Here is a 19,461-nt window from a genome sequence, read left to right on the forward strand (position 1 = left end):
GAACATGAGATCCTGTATTAATATGAACGAATGGGTTAAGCACCCATAAAAACAGCCCATATATTGGAAGCAATGCACCATGCATGCCAGGAAGAAACATTCAGCAACACCTCTTTGAACCACCGAAGCGAAAAATCCACCCAGAATATTGAGCACCGGAGAGGAATAGGTCAAGGTAACCAACTAACCGAAAAAATAATGGTACCCAAACCATCCTCGCAAGGTGCGGAACGCGCGCCATCCTGGAGAGAAGGAGGAGGAACAAACCAAGACGGTCCAGAAACCTGTGACTCGCATAAAGCAGTCTCATCCACCGAAGACACATGAGCAGAAAAATAAACCGAATCGAGGAGAGACAAGAACGATGAATCACATGATTCCTCAAAAAGGCCGACGAAGACAGGAACAGGATGGTACAGGATTTTGAGCGGTAGTGTCGCTAGTCGCGTACTCAGCTTCTCCTCCTCAATAGACTCGCGATCCGTAACATCCGGGGCCCGCTCGGTAGACACACCCGACTGCTCCACCTCTTCGGAACCAATGATTTCAGTTGAAACATATTCCGCCTGTGTCACTATGACCTCGCTCAGTTGTGCGGTCTCGGGCGCACCGAACTGGAATGCCGCCAATTCCACGGCCTCATGCACACCAGGCGCCCCGAAAGCGACTGGGATAGCCGGCCTCTGTGTCACGTCCACGTCGGACAGACGGGGCTGCTCGGAGATGGCGGACACTGCCTCCAGTGGAATGGCTGATTCGAACGCATCCGGCACGTGCGAAATCTCCTCCCCATATGCACCGCGTTGGTCTAGCTCTGCGGGTGGCTGTATCGTTGGTTGCGTACTCGGCTTCTCCTCCTCAATAGACTCGCGATCCGTAACATCCGGGGCCCGCTCGGTAGACACACCCGACTGCTCCACCTCTTCGGAACCAATGATTTCAGTTGAAACATATTCCGCCTGTGTCACTATGACCTCGCTCAGTTGTGCGGTCTCGGGCGCACCGAACTGGAATGCCGCCAATTCCACGGCCTCATGCACACCAGGCGCCCCGAAAGCGACTGGGATAGCCGGCCTCTGTGTCACGTCCACGTCGGACAGACGGGGCTGCTCGGAGATGGCGGACACTGCCTCCAGTGGAATGGCTGATTCGAACGCATCCGGCACGTGCGAAATCTCCTCCCCATATGCACCGCGTTGGTCTAGCTCTGCGGGTGGCTGTATCGTTGGTTGCGTACTCGGCTTCTCCTCCTCAATAGACTCGCGATCCGTAACATCCGGGGCCCGCTCGGTAGACACACCCGACTGCTCCACCTCTTCGGAACCAATGATTTCAGTTGAAACATATTCCGCCTGTGTCACTATGACCTCGCTCAGTTGTGCGGTCTCGGGCGCACCGAACTGGAATGCCGCCAATTCCACGGCCTCATGCACACCAGGCGCCCCGAAAGCGACTGGGATAGCCGGCCTCTGTGTCACGTCCACGTCGGACAGACGGGGCTGCTCGGAGATGGCGGACACTGCCTCCAGTGGAATGGCTGATTCGAACGCATCCGGCACGTGCGAAATCTCCTCCCCATATGCACCGCGTTGGTCTAGCTCTGCGGGTGGCTGTATCGTTGGTTGCGTACTCGGCTTCTCCTCCTCAATAGACTCGCGATCCGTAACATCCGGGGCCCGCTCGGTAGACACACCCGACTGCTCCACCTCTTCGGAACCAATGATTTCAGTTGAAACATATTCCGCCTGTGTCACTATGACCTCGCTCAGTTGTGCGGTCTCGGGCGCACCGAACTGGAATGCCGCCAATTCCACGGCCTCATGCACACCAGGCGCCCCGAAAGCGACTGGGATAGCCGGCCTCTGTGTCACGTCCACGTCGGACAGACGGGGCTGCTCGGAGATGGCGGACACTGCCTCCAGTGGAATGGCTGATTCGAACGCATCCGGCACGTGCGAAATCTCCTCCCCATATGCACCGCGTTGGTCTAGCTCTGCGGGTGGCTGTATCGTTGGTTGCGTACTCGGCTTCTCCTCCTCAATAGACTCGCGATCCGTAACATCCGGGGCCCGCTCGGTAGACACACCCGACTGCTCCACCTCTTCGGAACCAATGATTTCAGTTGAAACATATTCCGCCTGTGTCACTATGACCTCGCTCAGTTGTGCGGTCTCGGGCGCACCGAACTGGAATGCCGCCAATTCCACGGCCTCATGCACACCAGGCGCCCCGAAAGCGACTGGGATAGCCGGCCTCTGTGTCACGTCCACGTCGGACAGACGGGGCTGCTCGGAGATGGCGGACACTGCCTCCAGTGGAATGGCTGATTCGAACGCATCCGGCACGTGCGAAATCTCCTCCCCATATGCACCGCGTTGGTCTAGCTCTGCGGGTGGCTGTATCGTTGGTTGCGTACTCGGCTTCTCCTCCTCAATAGACTCGCGATCCGTAACATCCGGGGCCCGCTCGGTAGACACACCCGACTGCTCCACCTCTTCGGAACCAATGATTTCAGTTGAAACATATTCCGCCTGTGTCACTATGACCTCGCTCAGTTGTGCGGTCTCGGGCGCACCGAACTGGAATGCCGCCAATTCCACGGCCTCATGCACACCAGGCGCCCCGAAAGCGACTGGGATAGCCGGCCTCTGTGTCACGTCCACGTCGGACAGACGGGGCTGCTCGGAGATGGCGGACACTGCCTCCAGTGGAATGGCTGATTCGAACGCATCCGGCACGTGCGAAATCTCCTCCCCATATGCACCGCGTTGGTCTAGCTCTGCGGGTGGCTGTATCGTTGGTTGCGTACTCGGCTTCTCCTCCTCAATAGACTCGCGATCCGTAACATCCGGGGCCCGCTCGGTAGACACACCCGACTGCTCCACCTCTTCGGAACCAATGATTTCAGTTGAAACATATTCCGCCTGTGTCACTATGACCTCGCTCAGTTGTGCGGTCTCGGGCGCACCGAACTGGAATGCCGCCAATTCCACGGCCTCATGCACACCAGGCGCCCCGAAAGCGACTGGGATAGCCGGCCTCTGTGTCACGTCCACGTCGGACAGACGGGGCTGCTCGGAGATGGCGGACACTGCCTCCAGTGGAATGGCTGATTCGAACGCATCCGGCACGTGCGAAATCTCCTCCCCATATGCACCGCGTTGGTCTAGCTCTTCGGGTGGCTGTATCGTTGGTTGCGTACTCGGCTTCTCCTCCTCAATAGACTCGCGATCCGTAACATCCGGGGCCCGCTCGGTAGACACACCCGACTGCTCCACCTCTTCGGAACCAATGATTTCAGTTGAAACATATTCCGCCTGTGTCACTATGACCTCGCTCAGTTGTGCGGTCTCGGGCGCACCGAACTGGAATGCCGCCAATTCCACGGCCTCATGCACACCAGGCGCCTCGAAAGCGACTGGGATAGCCGACCTCTGTATCACGTCCCCTTTGCACAAACTTGGTTCCTCAGTGCTAGGCGTATTTATTTCGGATATGCTTATATTTTTGTCCGTTGTCTTCGTAGGTATACGTTTTTCAACCTTTTCTGCTTTTTGTTCTTCTATCTCGTTTAATCGTCGGAAGTGGCTGACTTCTACGTTTCGTTCTAGAATTCCTTGGTTTAGATTTTCTGTATGCGTTTTTTCCAGTGTTTCATTAGTTGTTGTCTCTTTCATATGTTCCTGGTCTTGCGGTTTCTTGTGGAGTTCATCGGTTTCTTTTCTGTACGTGGGATTTTCTATTGTCGTTGTCCCTGGCAGAACTTTTGTTGTTGCATTCATTACTTCATGCGAGTGTAGAATTATACATTCATGCATTCTGCGCACATCATGCGTGGTCTCATAATACATAGCATCACTTACCGCAATTGCCTCCTGCGCGGTCTCTACAACAGTAATCTTTGCCTCGGTTATTTCCAAGCCTGGCTGTTCTTTGGTTTCAGTTTCCATGGCTGTCTCTTCTTCTTCTATTGCACCGCGGTATTTGGGTTCCTCTACTCTCAGCTGTTCTGATTGGGCCTGCAAAACTTCAACTTGATCTGTTTCAGACCTTTCTCCTGAGGTCTGTTTCACATCTTCCTCGACTTTCTTACGACTTTCAACGTCCGCGTCACCAGCAACACCAATTATGTATTTGGGCTGCTCTATGGACTTGGAGCTTTCATCCCATTTTGGCGTGGCTTCCTCTCTCGTTGGTTGTTCTTCATCTTCCTTTTCCGGTTTAGACGACTCTTCTGGCGGTTTGATCATATCTACTGCAATTTGGCTCATTTCGGTTGGTTGGACATCTGACGGGGCAATATCGACTAGACTGGGAACAGATACCGTTTTTCCCACATCATCTGTCGTGAAACTAACCTCGTCAACGCTTACTGCGTCGTGAGGTATCAAAACATCTAGAACGATTGCCTGTGATAAGGAATATTCATCCTGTTCTTCGTCCGAAAACTGCTCCAGTGGGAGTTCCACAGGCTCTTCTAAATCTGTCTTTATTTCTTTTTCTTCAACATAATGTTCGCAGTACGCTGTATCTGGTAGTTGTGGTAGCACTTCTATCGGTGAAAATAGTTCTAGTTCTCTGGTTTCAGGAGTCTCTGCGACAGTTTTGTCGGTGACGTCGACACCCAGAGGCGTACATACTTCTTCCGGTGCCCCAGTGGGCTCTAATTGGGTTTGTACTACGTCAATTTTGGGTTCCGTCGGCGCCGTTAAACCTGAAACACTTACTTCCTCTGTCTTGGATGTTTCATCTGGTTCCTCCTTCACAATTAACACCTCTGTCTGCGTTACAGCTAGACCGAATTGATTTGATGCTTCGATTGAGTAGACACCAGCATCTTCAGGAAACGCCTCGGATATTGTCAACTCACAAACACCCGAATCAGGTGCATAGTACAGGACAGCATCCGTTGTATCTGGTTGTAGAGTAACACCGTCATGCTTCCAGGTTACTTCTAATGGCTGTGGCGTGCCTTTGACAGTTGCGGTCAAATAGATTTCTTCACCTTCACATATACGAACTGGTTTTAGTTCTGTCAGAAATGTTGGGGACTGTGGAGTAACTGTCTCCGTCCTCACTTCTTCCAATCGTTCTTCGGATTCGGCTAAACGAGAGAAGAATCGGGAAAAACGGTCACATGAAGAAAATGGAGAACCTAAAGTAACGATGTAGTGTGGAGCAAACGGTTCAGAAGAAGAGTTGACAAACCTGGGCGAATTTCACGAGAGCCGTACGTCAACACCAGATTAAATTGCGAGCGGGTGTTTATGAAATCATTCATTCACTTTCTCCGTATTGAACACAAGCACAAATGCGTGTGCAGAATGCGAAACTGTTGGCAGACTGACAAAGTTATGGCTGACAGCACACATAACCATTATGGGAAATTTACGTTCACACGAAAGCGTGGAATATTTGATCTATAGATAAGGCGAATGATATGGTGAAGTTCCACGAACCTATAAGATTCTCAGTGAGCTCCAAACCAGCATTAATGCAAGTGACCTATGATAGATGTCCGTGTGATGAGATTGGATAAGTTCCAATTGGGAGCTTGTCTTGTAAATGAAGCCAGTCTATTCTGAAAAGCCGAGAAGCACTGGACAGCTGTTTCATCCGTACTGAAAAAATAACCGGCACTGCGAATCTCATGAACATCTACAGGATTTCCAACCTCCAGACTGGACCAGTAACCGTTCGGCGACAAGCGGCTGATCAGTAGTGGGCTTAGATCTCACTTAAACAGGATATATTGTCACATAAGCCACATCATGTGGTCACGTATTCACTGAACACGAAAAATATCTCCCTCGGTTTTCAAGTTTAAAATTATAAATAATGCATAGCAGCACAACAAAAAGACAGTAGTACAGCTGTAACGTTAAGTACAATGCTGTCCATACCCCAGGAGAGTGCTTTTGAAAGCTTTGTGCTTCTAGAAGGGGAAACAAACGAGTCGGTCCCAGGCTTCTTTGGACCACCAGAGACCGGACCTCTCGCGAAAGCGGTACTCCGAAGACGGGAGCAGCTTAAGCATTCATTCTGAAAACTGCACATGCCATTCCGAACTTGGAACTTCGGCTTTGGCTCCACAGATCGGGTAACAATAACAGATATCTATTGGAAAACGGTTGATTTCGACACAAATGATGTCACGGATCAAATCGGCGGCGCATTTAGATTGAGATTCCGATTATGAAAATACTGGTGACACGGCTCCTCTAGCCTATGAAAGAGATATTGATGCCTAATTCAAATTCTACGTGTCTTGGGAAGCTGCCCCAATCGGCATTCCAAGAGACTGTTCTGAACTATGCCACATTGTAAATATAACCCAGCTGGGAAAGAATATAGACGAGAAGCTCATTTTTCAGGATTGAGAGAATCCTAGCTTTTGATGATAGGTAGATCTCAGCATACTTCACAATGTTTTCTGATGAACCGGACGAAGAAGCAATTTGCTTATAAAGCAACGAGAAAGTACATCGTTTCGCGGGAGTGGTGTGTCGAGTGTAACCTGTAGAGAAATTTATGGTAGACCAAGCAAGAACTTGCATTGATAGCGTCCCCCACTTTTCACTTATTTGTTCTGCCAATGGTTCTCCTGGTTTACTTCTCCCCACTCATTTATTCATTTCTTTGTATTTATTTATCCAGATTCATGCAAATGGTGATGAGGAGGCTTGATCGTTCTGACGCGTCTCGTCCTACACACTGACTATACCCAATTTCAGATCTCATGCATTACTGGAAAAACTCCACAATTTAATTCCTACCAAAACAGCAACCAGTGTACACCCAATTTGTACATAAAAATGCTATAACAGCACGTCTCAAGGCGTGTGCCCCCCCCCTAAGAGAGTCCACTTTCAAGCAGAGAACGATCTCAACCAGTTCCGACGGCGCATACTCTTAGGTCAGAACACTGTGAGCAAAACCCTATCCTGGCCTTTGGCATTTACGAAACCGTGAACAGTCGAGTCGCTGCTGTGAGTTGTTGGCCGCCATTGTGAGTAGTCTGGGTAAACTAGTTTCAGAAACCGTTTCCCCACCGTTAACTGGGGTGAAATAAACCAACGGGTAGATTATTATTCGAAAAAAGTAGTCACCAGCTAAATAGGATAACCTGGTGCATCTAGCAATTAACTTGGAACCAATCAATAATTGATGTCACGTTTGTTTAAAGTAGAAAAGTCAGAGGGAATGTATTGAAAAACCAACTTACCTTCAATGTTTATTTTGATGGTAGACTTGATTGACTTCTTCACAGGTTCATGTGTTTTGGGTTCTATTGCCTGGGTCGTGACCACACATGTGTAATCCCCAGAATCCGATGGACTGACCTGGTGAACTGTGAGACTGGCCACACCTTGATCTCGGAGGAAACACATTTCCAAACGGTCTGAGGCAACCAGTTCAGTGTCGTTCAAGATCCATTCGGTTATCAGTGGCTCCATATTCGTTTGAATTTGACACGTAAGTCTGTGGAGGAGAACGTAGATGATGACGATGCGCAAGACGAAGAGCAAAAAGAACTAGCTACTCTCAGATGTTTGCCTGCCATCTTGTGATTGACTCAGAACAAAAGTCAATCCGTTGCGCTGTCAGTACTGGTCTACTCGATTTGAGTGTGCCGGCTTTTCAGACTTACACTGATTGAAATAGCAAGCTGACAAGTGAATGGAGTTGGCGCCCTGTAATGAACTGTAACAAATCGCGCCTCTAATATCCTGCAGAACTGACTTAGGGGAAATGTTAACTGTGATGTCAAAGCCACCCATTGTTAAAAACACAGAAACTACTGAAATTGGTCCTAAAGTAGTATACTGCATCGTTGGCAAAGACCGATAAAAAACAAAACTATGGAAACCGACCATGATAGGTCTTTTCGTCTAACATTTACATCGTTTGCTTTTACAAAAAATAGACTGGAAAGGACAAATTTTCCCGTGTAACAACGATGTGGATGAAAAATATGGTATGCAATATCGAAGACGGTTGATTGCGGCAAAACAGATCTACTTACTCCAAATCTGTTTGTGTATCAGAAACAGCATGGAACTCCGGCATCAACGGTTTGATAAATTCGAGATGATATGTGACTGGCTCGATCTCTTCTGTTACGGCAAAAATGAATCAATGGAGAAGCAATGTTAGACAATTAATCTTTCACCCTATACCGCATGTACATAAGCAGTGCGTGTAAGTGACCGAATCGAGACTAATCGCGAGGGCTACGCTGAATAAAAAGGGAGACGGATATAAACATTTGTAGCATCTTTGTCAGAAGTTTCTTTTCGGAAAATTACTTCTATACCGTAGTGTAGCGTTCTCGTTGGTTAATATGATCAGCTCAGTTGGTAGAATGATTTGTTAAGAACAGAAAGGGCACAGAAAGGACACTGTGGCGATTCGACCCTATTTCTTGAACTTGCTTCAAGCATTCCATCAAAACCCACCAACTGGAGCTTCGTTCGACGTTTGGCCAAAATGTTTTCACACAAGCCTGGAGGCCGACTTTGAAACTTATGCGTAAAACAGGGTTTTACGACTTTGTGATGCACTACTCATAAGGTTGCTGAAAACTCTTCGACAGCCCACGACCGGTTTCGCCCTTCTTGGGGCTCATCAGGTGGGCGCAGTCCCCGAGTTTCCTTCAACCTTATGTTCTACTTGAAACCAAATTGCACGAACTTAGGGAATAAATACTTATTTGCAAACTAGTTCGATTTTTTCAGAGACTCACCTGGAACGATGTCATAGTGGGTGAACATCTTACTGCACTCCTCAAGCATAGTTCGATGGATCTGGACTATCCAGCCACCGACGAAATTCACCTGCCTTATTCACCTTCGAGCTGATAGTATTTGCTCCTAACGTTGTGTCATCCCCTCAATCGCTCAGTAAACATCTTCCAATAGTGATTTCATGGAATGTACCTTAAATTTTGTTGAACTGGCAAAGGGGCTGAGTTTTATGAGATGCTTCTTCTTCACGAAGCCTTCCAGTACGGCGGTAGACCACAAACCGCCGCTACTACCAGTTGCGATTGTCCAACTTATCTATACGGTCATTACGGGGGAAAGCTTGATAGAGTTTGGATGTACCTATAATGGATTTATTCATACTTTGCCCAAGGCAGTAAATACGAATGCCCGTAGTGAGGAGGTACATTCAACAGTTCCACGATATCGTTCAGCCGCAAACCAGTTCAAGTCTTGTTGGGCATTCCCAGTTCGGAGCGATGACTTAGCCCACAGTGGGAAATTATGAGAGGTCATATTAGTACAGCAAGTTATGCAAATGAACGCTTGGTCGTACGTTTTTTTTTATCCAATGTGACTACTAGTAATAGGTATATGAGAGGGTGTTTTTTCAATGACTACCACTCGTACATCCAATTTAATAAACACGCCTCGTCGGTCCAGACATTCAAAGTACTGGTAATCAGTACATTACTCGCTTGGGCGGAAAAAGGGGCGGTGTCGGCTGTGGGGAAATGCTTTTCACTTGAACGTATGTGCCGCAATTTTTTTGGAGACAGATGATCGGCTACTTCAACCAGAGTTGGAGTATAGTATGAGCAGACTGAAATACGAAGGCAATCATTAGGAGGAAACTAGAGAAGGAAGTGTGTCTAAGCTTAGCATTATGAATGAAGGACTGGAACTCTATCGAAAATAAGAAATTGGCCAAGAGAGAGTCTATCACGAATAACTTCAAACACATTAATAATATCAGAGAATGACTCATCTTAAGCAGTATTGGAAACTTACCAGTGATGGTCACATCCGACGTAGAAATTATGGTTTTGGGTACCAGTTCCTTCTGCTTGGGTTCAGTCACTTGACCAACAACTTTGCAACTATACTCGCCCGAATCGGTTGGACCGACCTGGTGAACTGTCAAATGAGCCACACCAAGATCTTCTAAGAAGCTAATCTCAACTCGATCAGATTCAACAAGTTCTTGTCCATCATGAAGCCATTGTACTGTTTGTGGGGTGATATCAGCATGAACTTGACATTCCATACTGAAATGAAAGAATTATTTTCAGTTAGCGAAAAAAAAACAACAACAGGAGTACACATCTACTTTCCCCCTTACCAAAATACTCTTCTGAAATGACGATTTTATCCAGGTCCCAAAAACAGTACCATTGAAGTGATGGCAAAAATGCTGAGTCTTGTCCTTGAAACAGCCCAAAAAATGTTCGCAGTTTTGACTCCACCGCTCCGTAGTAAGAGTTACATGCCTTAAAAATGATGAAGCTTCCGACACTGCCAGGTATGGCCATTAATTTCTGTTTAAGTTACGGTGCTCTGAGTTGTTTAAAAACCAAGCTTAGCTCCATTGGATACCTTCGGTTTACAGTCCCGACACTGAACGTGACAAATGAACTGTCCGTTCAGGGTAGTTGTCCCATGGCCCACACATACTAAATGAGATCTGCTAAAGTTTAGTTGGTGATTGTTCATCTACGTCGCCGGACACCGTGCAACAAATTTAAAGCCCCTAACCTATCGACGGAAAGGTTATCTCCGTATTTCATGAAAATAGCAAGGCCACAGTACTTTCCACTTAATTTATCCTGACGGCGCATCTACATATTGTGATCTCAGGGCGTCGACCACTAAATTGTACTGGTAAACATGAGGGGGATTATTTTCATAAAGGAAACCACTCACAAGGTTGCTGAAAACTCTTAGACAGCCCACGGCCGGTTTCGCCCTTCTTGGGGCTCATTAGGTAGGCCTACATGCAACACATTCAGTTGAGGAACATTATAAACGAGAGATTCACTTGAGTCTCCCGTGGAAACCAAATCGATTTGCAAATGAGTGTATATGTCGAACACTTCTTTGCAGTTAAAAATTTGTTGCACCTTTGCGTTGATCAGCGATTTAATCTTTTTGGTACTCAATCGGTGCAAGGCTTGCTGCCTTTAGCCACGAAATTACCTGAGTCGTTTTCCATCCAATCATTTAAAACACATTTTTGCGAAAGTACACTTCAGCAAATCTTTCTCGAATTGCGTCATCAATACATGAAGAGTTTGTCGCATTTCCGAAAGCATGGCAAAATCATTGGGAAGACAATGTCCAGTAATTAGGTCACGGATCTCAAGTTGCATGCTGCAAGTGAAGTCTTATTCCTTCTATAAAAGTTTATGGTTGGAAAAGGCCTCAAAAGAAACTGATATCTACACTTTTAAAATGGGGATATACGAAGTTCTATCGTTCTAACAGGTGTCAACAATTTTATATTAACTGCCACGCCGTTGACTGTTACTTAATTGATGATAATTTCGAGGACGGGTAATCAAACAACCGAAGAGAAGATAGGACGGTCATTGACAAGATCGATTTGAGAACCACGCGGCAAGGACCCACAATGTCTACTTTAACTCATGGAATTTCACAAAACACTGGACTTTTATGTCTCTAGTAGCATCCCATATCTACACCTATTTGTCAATAGTGCATTTCAAATGGGATCAACTGGAGACAAATGTGAAATTCAAGGGGACACACCAAATTTCCTCAAACTATCTCCTCGACAATGGGTTTCCGCATAAAACTGGAAATTTGATAGGTCCTGCCGAATAAGAAATACCATCCCCGGAAACATTATCAAACCATATTTCACGGGTAGGTCCCAATGCGGTGGGGGGTGACATCGCACTTCGGAACAGTATGGAAACAAGCAAACTATTTGAAAGATGACAGGAAGCATGATTTATCGAAGTTACTCACTCCAGCCGCAAATCACTTTCCGACACCTTTTTGAGCTCTGGCGTGACGGGTTTCACAAATTCAAGCACAACTGGCTTCACTTCCTCCGGTGATACCTCTGCTGGTGGAACCAGTTCAATGACTGTCGTAGTTTCCTCAGTGATCTGCTCTGTAATCAAAATAGTATTTCGAGGTCATTTTGAGATTTGGTGTATATTAACCGCATCGAGTCTTGAACAAAAAGATTAGGTCCACATTCAGCACATAGACGAAACCCTCAGTTATTTCTTAGGTTTTATTCACAATGATTGGAAACGGACATTCGTCTACCAGGATTTGCTATTTAAAAAAAGAGAAGTGACGGACAAAAGCGGTGACCAACGAGTTTGAAGGGGCTAATGAGTGCGAAGGAAACCCGCGCTGCCAAATTGCATCTTGATTCTAACCTGTACATTAATGCTCAAAGGAGACTTGAGGGTGCCGGCTATCGGCGACTTTATTAACGATTATAGTAATTGGTCTTTGCTCCGAGGTGATTGAGAAAGTGACACTCACTACCTGCCAGAGGCTAAACTAAATTGATGATTAGGATAGGGGAGTTGTATAAGTCAGGAATACAAGCAATATGCATATATCTTGTGGACCCTTATTGTGGCCTCTCCTTTGGACTAGTCACTTGAACTTCACCGGTAAAAGTTCGAACCGAAGCAATCTAGATGGATGATTTCTGTACAGAGGACTGAAAACTAGAAAGATGGTCAGGAATTCAATACTTCACCCGCTGCTTTGGTCCCTCAGCAAATGGAAACAGAACAGGTTGTGTTGTAAATGCCCCCTTAGTATCCTCATACCGAAACGTTGGTTAATCTTTGAACAGATAAGTGGAAAAATGAGCCGGGAATCCAAAATATATGTAAGACAGAAGGTGGACAAGATTCTAGCAACTTCTACTGTCTGTAAGGGTGGATTAGCGGAGAAATGCTAATGAAAGAAGGACCAGTTCAGTTCCACAAAACAATCGTCAACTGGTGAGGTCCAGTGCGAGGAAATACTTTTGAATGACTTGGGTTCAGGTCCCCAAAGTTGTCTTTGGGACGACTGTCGGCATCTACCTCAAAGACACCTACCGCTTTACTGCAGAAGGTAAAGGTGTAAAAACTTCGTCCATGTTTCCATTTCTTCATTTGAATACCTCAGCTTCAATGTCAAGACCTGTAGTATAATCAGCGGTCGAGAGAGATTGAACGAAGATATCCCAATAAATGACACTAGTTGACTTAAAAACACAGTGTTCATTGTTCTCGTTTGCCAAACACAAGTTTCGAAATACACTAAAATGTCAACTCTTAACAATTCCGAATTGCGTGACACAAACTTTTGCGTATTTGGTTAACTCGATACAAGGCGAGTAGTTGCAACGAGATTGAAGGGAGCTGCTCGTGAGAAAAAGAATAACAAGATGCTTATACTAGAGAGTCAAATGAATACATACGGAAAGATTGAAAGACCGTTGGGTGTGTGTTTCGCATGTGAATTTCTAATCAAGTAACCACTGAGCGAACCGTTTTCGTAACCAGTATGCCACTGTAGGAACAACCAAATAGTTGAAGAAAAATGCTTGTTTACCTGTTATGGTAACGTCCGTTGTAGACACTATGGTCTTCAGAATCGACTCCCTTCTCTTCTCTGGCTCAATCACTTCACCGGTAACTTTGCACGCATATTCGCCTGAATCAGCCGGACCGACCTGATGAACAGTGAGGTGTGCTAAACCAAGGTCCTCCACGAAACTAATCTCAATTCTGTTGGACTCGACAAGCTCTTGACCATTAAACAGCCACTGGACAGTCTGTGGGGCGATATCCGCTTGAATCTGGCATTCCATGCTAAAACAAATGAACCAATGGGAGTGATTATACAGAACCCTTCAACTCTGGGGAAATTGAGCCACGCATTTTATTTGGTAGGCTACTTACTCAAGCTTCAGTTCCTTTTCCGACACTTTTTTCACTTCAGGAGTGAGGGGCTTGACGAACTCAAGCACAGCCGGTTTTACTTCTTCAGGTGCTACCTCTTCTTTCGGTGCTGGTTCTAGGACAGTGGTGGTTTCCTCTGCTGTTTGAACTGCGAAAGAAAAAAACGGTGTTTTTTAAAAAACGTGTCATCGTGAACTGGGTGAAAAGTAGAACATTCGCCAATTTATCGTGATTATGTTTACAATCTCGATTCTTGATCAAACTGGGCATTGACGTATTTTGGCAAGCATGTTGCTACTGAACACTCAGGTGTTTCACATGATAATTCTCAAGCCAAATGTCTGAAAGTTTGTCTGATATTTACAGTCAGGGTGTGGTCAACTCCTTGGTCAACTCCATGGCATGGTGCTTATCAAGGTTTCCTCAAATACCGACGGATACCCAAAGAAAGCACTGTTACCACTAGCCGGACAACTGTTTGAATAAGTCAGAGCTGATTAGAGCAAGAATCACACCTTATTCGAATTCCAGCGGCTATTCAATCTGACCGAGAGACTCATGGTAAAGTAGAGGAACAGCAAGAAACTCGGCCATATGTCCGATCTCCCATCTAGTAAGTTTCTTCGTGGCCGAAATCTTCGGGATCTGATTACACCCTTAATACAGACAGTGGCTTTTGACAAGAATGCTTCTGAACTTCAAGAGGCGCAAGGGGAACCGCTGCTTCAGTGGGTTCTTGGTGTGGTAGCACTCAACAGAGCAGTGTGGGACAGTGAACCGTAGGGTAACGTATGTGCCGCACTGAGATTTCATTCCACTACGCATTGTAGAATCACGAGATCCCATGGAAGATACAAATCCCTAAACCGAGCAGATGCGGATAATCGCCATCATTTTCTTGTGTACGAAATTCAGTTCATCGGAGAAATCATATTTCAGACTCGTTCATCGTCACCGAGAAAAAGTCTCGTGGTGAGGCCTGGTGCTTCACTCTGCGTTGGAAACAAAAGTGAAGTGGATATAGTGCAATCAAGTATCACACAAAAACTGAATAGGATGTTCATTCCGCAATAAAAGAAAAATAGCGATCTGCGACCACACTTTCTGCGGCTTCGCGCCACCAGGGCACACGATTGACTAGCATCTGTCTGCCTGTCATCTTGAACTACATCCGTATATCCCTGCGCATATAGGGCAAGGTCAAATTGGGTTTGCGCTCTCTTCGCCTGGTGTAATCCCGAGGAAGTAAGATGGAAATTTGATCAGTAGGGAGTAGTTCTACGACGTTCGACATGCGCGAACGATGGTCCATAAAATTCAGATCATTCGGAGACTCATAAAAGCTGGAGCATATGACGTATCTGGAGGATGGCCCGGTGACTCATACCATTCATAAGACACACGAGGCACACATATGGCGATTTAATGTTGGTAACCATCAGTTTAAACGGTTCAGCGGCGACCACTGTACGTAACTCCTGAAAACGCTGTGGAAATGACAGTCCTGAATGTCTAGAGTGTTAAGGTGAGTTGTTTGTAGACCGGAATTCGGAGAGTTGGTTGAACGGCTGTTGATATGTACGTCGAGCTTCGCAACAGTTCAGTTTACCAGCCATAAACCACGTAACGAGAACATGATGGTCCAGCTGCAACACATTCGATCAACGGAAAACGGGAGCGCTCGACAATGAAGTCGCAAACGTTTAACCAGCATTCGACGAGAAATCGTCAGGCTTGGCAACACGACAGTACCACAGCCGTCGTGCTTCCTTCGAGTGGCATAGCAGTTATGAACGGATTCTTTGTTATTTGTTTTATTATTTTTTAATAATATTTATTATATATTATTTATGATCGGCTTCTAATAAATGCATCCGAGTTACCAATATTAAAACACAGACCGGAATTCGAACGATCTAACACTCATAGTGTCCGCTGTGCTGTGACAGAAATAATTTGGTCTGATTTGGTTCATTCGATTGTGGTCATTGCTAGTAACTTCAGGCAGGTTGAGCGGCTTGGTGCGCCACGCAGCCAAGACAGACTTGCCGGCGGCTCACTGTATGTTTCAGATAGTCGACGTCACAGGGTGGGGGTGTCAGATGAAAGTATATAGCTAAAGCGACCCAAGTAGGTCGCTGGCAGTGGCGAGCTACCAAGGGACCCTGTGAATTTAAATTGTGGTGCTTTCCCGGGCGAAGGACCGTCTGCAAACTGTCCAAAACGAGTCACGAACCAAAGTAGAGAGGAGGTTTTGTCTCAAATGATGGTGTGGTCTGGAGAGGCGCACCGAAGAAGCAAATGCTTCACTTTGACCACAGCTCACACTCTAATGGAATGTAGCTCTGGATGTGTTTGAGTTTTCGCGGTGGGAATCTTCAAACTGCATGGAGATGTGACTGTGCGAACTTCGTCAAATGATCCAGGATCAATGGGGGCTGCAGATCGCACACACACACACACACACACATACACACACACACACACACCACATATGTGTTCCTTTCCGCCTACATCTGTTCAGACAAGCTGAATCTATGTTCAGTTTCTTTCACTTGTGTGTGGACGTTGCTATTTTACTTGTTGTGGTACTTGTTTTCACTATATGTGGCCTGAAGTTTACGGAGGGATGTAAAGCGTCCAATTGAAGTACGACCGTTAGATGAAGTCGCACTTCCTATGTACATGCCATTTTCAAATGGCATGCGGAAACACTTTTCTATGGCAATACCATGCCTTTGTTCGGTTAATTTGTTAACTTAAAAGTAGAAGGGTAATGAGTGAGTTGGACAACTGAACCTAATCCCTCTACAGACTCAAAGTACCCGACTCTCTCCTGCTCTTTGAGATCTGGAAATGTCAGATATGACAGCATTCATTACGGACTGAAAAACGATTGAAAATCCTCCTCGTGGATGTAACGAATGCATTGTCCATTTACCCACCAACTGAACTGCATTTCGTAGGCTATTTCGATTTGTCTTTGGTGTGTCGGCGAACTACGTGACTAGCTTCTGAGACACAGTGACTAACGCCGCGGTTTTACATCGGGAGTTACAAGATACTAACCACTAATGCACTTGTTATCCTGGCTCATGGCAACCAGATTCGATTGTTATAGTTCACTTGCCTTTCACCGATTCACATGGACTTAGTAAATTAGTTGAGTAGAAGACTTCAGTCTAAAAAGTTCTAAAGAACCAAGATTAGATACTGCAGTAGGTACTCAGGCTTTTCAAAACTTCAGTAAGCTGGATTCGACAGCGTTAAGATGTTATCATCCAGAAAAACAAATTTAACCTACTTTGAATAGTATAAAATATGATATCCAAATTGCAATGGGTGAACGTTCGGTAAATTAACGCAGATACATATGATATTGCGAGTTCTTGATAGGACAGTTCCCTGAAGAAAGGACACGAAGGAGGAATGATGTTTTGACCTCTCCCGGAATGCGGCCTTTGTTGTAGGTCAAGATTTCGAAAAAGGTTGCTGTGGAGGTACATTTCTTGAAGGCAGTGCTGTGGTAACTTGAAGATATCGCGATGGTGCGTATGAAATTAAGAGGATCTAAGGTTATCTAGTCTTGGCCAACATGCGCCCAAAGGACGCAAGATGATCGGAAACCTCTCTTTCTTGGTTTGACTAATCGATTCAATTAAGTAAACAACAAAACCACAAAGGCTCAGAAACCAGATTATCTTGGGTTTCTATCACTAATATGGATTCAGTGGGTGGGGAACAGTTCAGTTCATTGGTGATCATATCAGAGATTGTTTTGAGCAGAAATTTTGTCTATTTTCAACAGTTCACGTAGATCACCCCATAGTCGATGCACCTCACCAGACTGAACAGAAGTAGTTGAAAAGAAACGAGACCCACTTTGTTTTTGTATGAGTTTTGTCCGGTATCCATTCATTTTTAACCATCTTATTCATCTGCAGTCGAGCGGTTATGTATTCCCACTATGTTTCATGAACGCAATTCACACAGTAGAATAAACCAGCATTTCAGTAAACCAGCTGTCTTCTTCGACTTACGCTGAGCGTTTTTAACCTGGTGTGTGTGTGTGTGTGCAAAAGGAGGTAATTTAATGGGCTAATGCATTCCGCGAATGAGTATGTGAATACAAAGCTGTTCGAAACGTATCAGGCATAATGAAAGAATTGATGGAGGGACTTAGCGGGGTCCGTCACATGCGTAGCATGGTTCAGAGAGGACGTTGGGACGATTAGTCGAGCAACTGTGATCGCTTGACACCTACCTGAAATGATCACGTCCGATGTGGAGATTATGGTCTTCTGAACAGGTTCCTTATGCTTCTCTGGCTCAATCACCTCACCGAGGACCTTACATGTGTACTCGCCCGAGTCCAATGGACTAACTTGGTGCACAGTCAAATGTGCGATACCGACATCAGTCACGAAGCTCATTTCCACCCGATCAGATTGGACCAACTCCTGACCGTTGTGGAGCCACTCCACTTTTTGCGGGGTGATATCTGCATGAATTTGACATTCAACGCTGAAAACGGAGAGGCACAGAAATGACGAATCAACACTACGACGATGGGGATGTTGCACTGTAGCTGTTGCTGTAGCAAAAGTGCCGAACTTACTCCAATTGTAATTCATTTTCCGACACTTGCTTTAGATCCGGAGTGACGGGTTTGACGAACTCAAGTACAGCTGGCTGAACCTCCTCTGGGCTTGCTTCTTCCTGTGGTACAGGTTCTATAGCCGTGGTTGTTTCTTGCGTGACTTGTTCTGTGGCAAATAAAGGTTAAAAGAAGTACCGACCAACGAAATAACCGGCCAATTAACCAATGTTAAATTTGAACGCTTCATACCGCTGTTATTTGGAATAACATTATTCCACAGAGAATGCACACCGGCCACCGAAAAACGCTCACACGGCGAAAGGTTACTTGGTCAGAGGCGTTTTACTGAATCGTTATTGCAGTCCTGTAAAACCAGACAACATGTACTTTTAGATCAAGGTCTTCCGTGCAGACAAAAGTACCCTTCGTGTGCTTCGGCCAACCACTCAGGTGCAGGTTACCAACTCTCCAATCTTCGTGCCACTAGACTGGACTTCGACCAAGGTACGAGTGACGTTAACTGAACCTTGGCAACTGCGCTCTGTCATACCTCAAGACCCGTTCATGGGATAGCTAACGTGATCTGGGGCTGTCATAGAGCAAGAGGACCCATGAGATGGTAGATACCAGAACAACGATGGGATTGGTCACTGCGATAAGACCAATTACGGTCTATTCCCAGCGCACTAATCAGGAAATAAACTGAAGACATCAATTCACTAGATACGTAATCTTAGACGCTGTGAAACACTTGAAAACCTATTTATGTGGAAGTATTCGTGGAATCAGCTGCCAGATTTAGCTTATGCTTACAATACCACGCCAAAATTTCACCAGCTTTCAGCTACTTTCCACAGTTTTCGGAAAAACACTTGATCTCCGTATATTCAATAGAGGGAAATGTGAAGAATCAAACATCGCAGGGTGTTTTTCGCCAAATTTGCTTGCATTCCATCGGCAGCTAGGTCGTTAGAGGACCAGTGAGGTCAAGCATGCATGTTCAGTGTCTGCTTTGTCCAGCTTGGCTGTATCGTTTCCACCGATATAGGGGTACACTATTTGCTGTTGTGAGTACACATCAATAAGGTATCAATGCAGTTTCACTATGTACGCGTCATCGGTTGATCCGGTAAGCAAGTGTTTTCTTGCT

At 45.9% G+C, this 19,461-nt stretch overlaps 1 protein-coding gene across 1 annotated transcript in view; it reads right to left on the bottom strand.

Moving 5' to 3' along the window:
- The window catches only part of T265_03097 (hypothetical protein), a gene marked incomplete at both ends in the record, with an annotated part of 49,808 nt that overhangs the window by 17,564 nt on the left and 12,783 nt on the right, over positions 1-19,461 (bottom strand). Inside the window, 9 exons of the mRNA XM_009167502.1 lie at positions 189-5,104; positions 7,226-7,482; positions 8,027-8,117; positions 9,777-10,033; positions 11,757-11,904; positions 13,362-13,621; positions 13,712-13,859; positions 17,976-18,235; positions 18,330-18,477. Of these exons, the coding sequence (XP_009165766.1) occupies positions 189-5,104; positions 7,226-7,482; positions 8,027-8,117; positions 9,777-10,033; positions 11,757-11,904; positions 13,362-13,621; positions 13,712-13,859; positions 17,976-18,235; positions 18,330-18,477 (6,485 nt within the window). The remainder of the gene's footprint in view (positions 1-188; positions 5,105-7,225; positions 7,483-8,026; positions 8,118-9,776; positions 10,034-11,756; positions 11,905-13,361; positions 13,622-13,711; positions 13,860-17,975; positions 18,236-18,329; positions 18,478-19,461) is intronic.

This window comes from Opisthorchis viverrini (genome assembly GCF_000715545.1).
Source record: "Opisthorchis viverrini unplaced genomic scaffold opera_v5_42, whole genome shotgun sequence".
In the NCBI taxonomy this organism is placed as follows: domain Eukaryota; kingdom Metazoa; phylum Platyhelminthes; class Trematoda; order Opisthorchiida; family Opisthorchiidae; genus Opisthorchis; species Opisthorchis viverrini.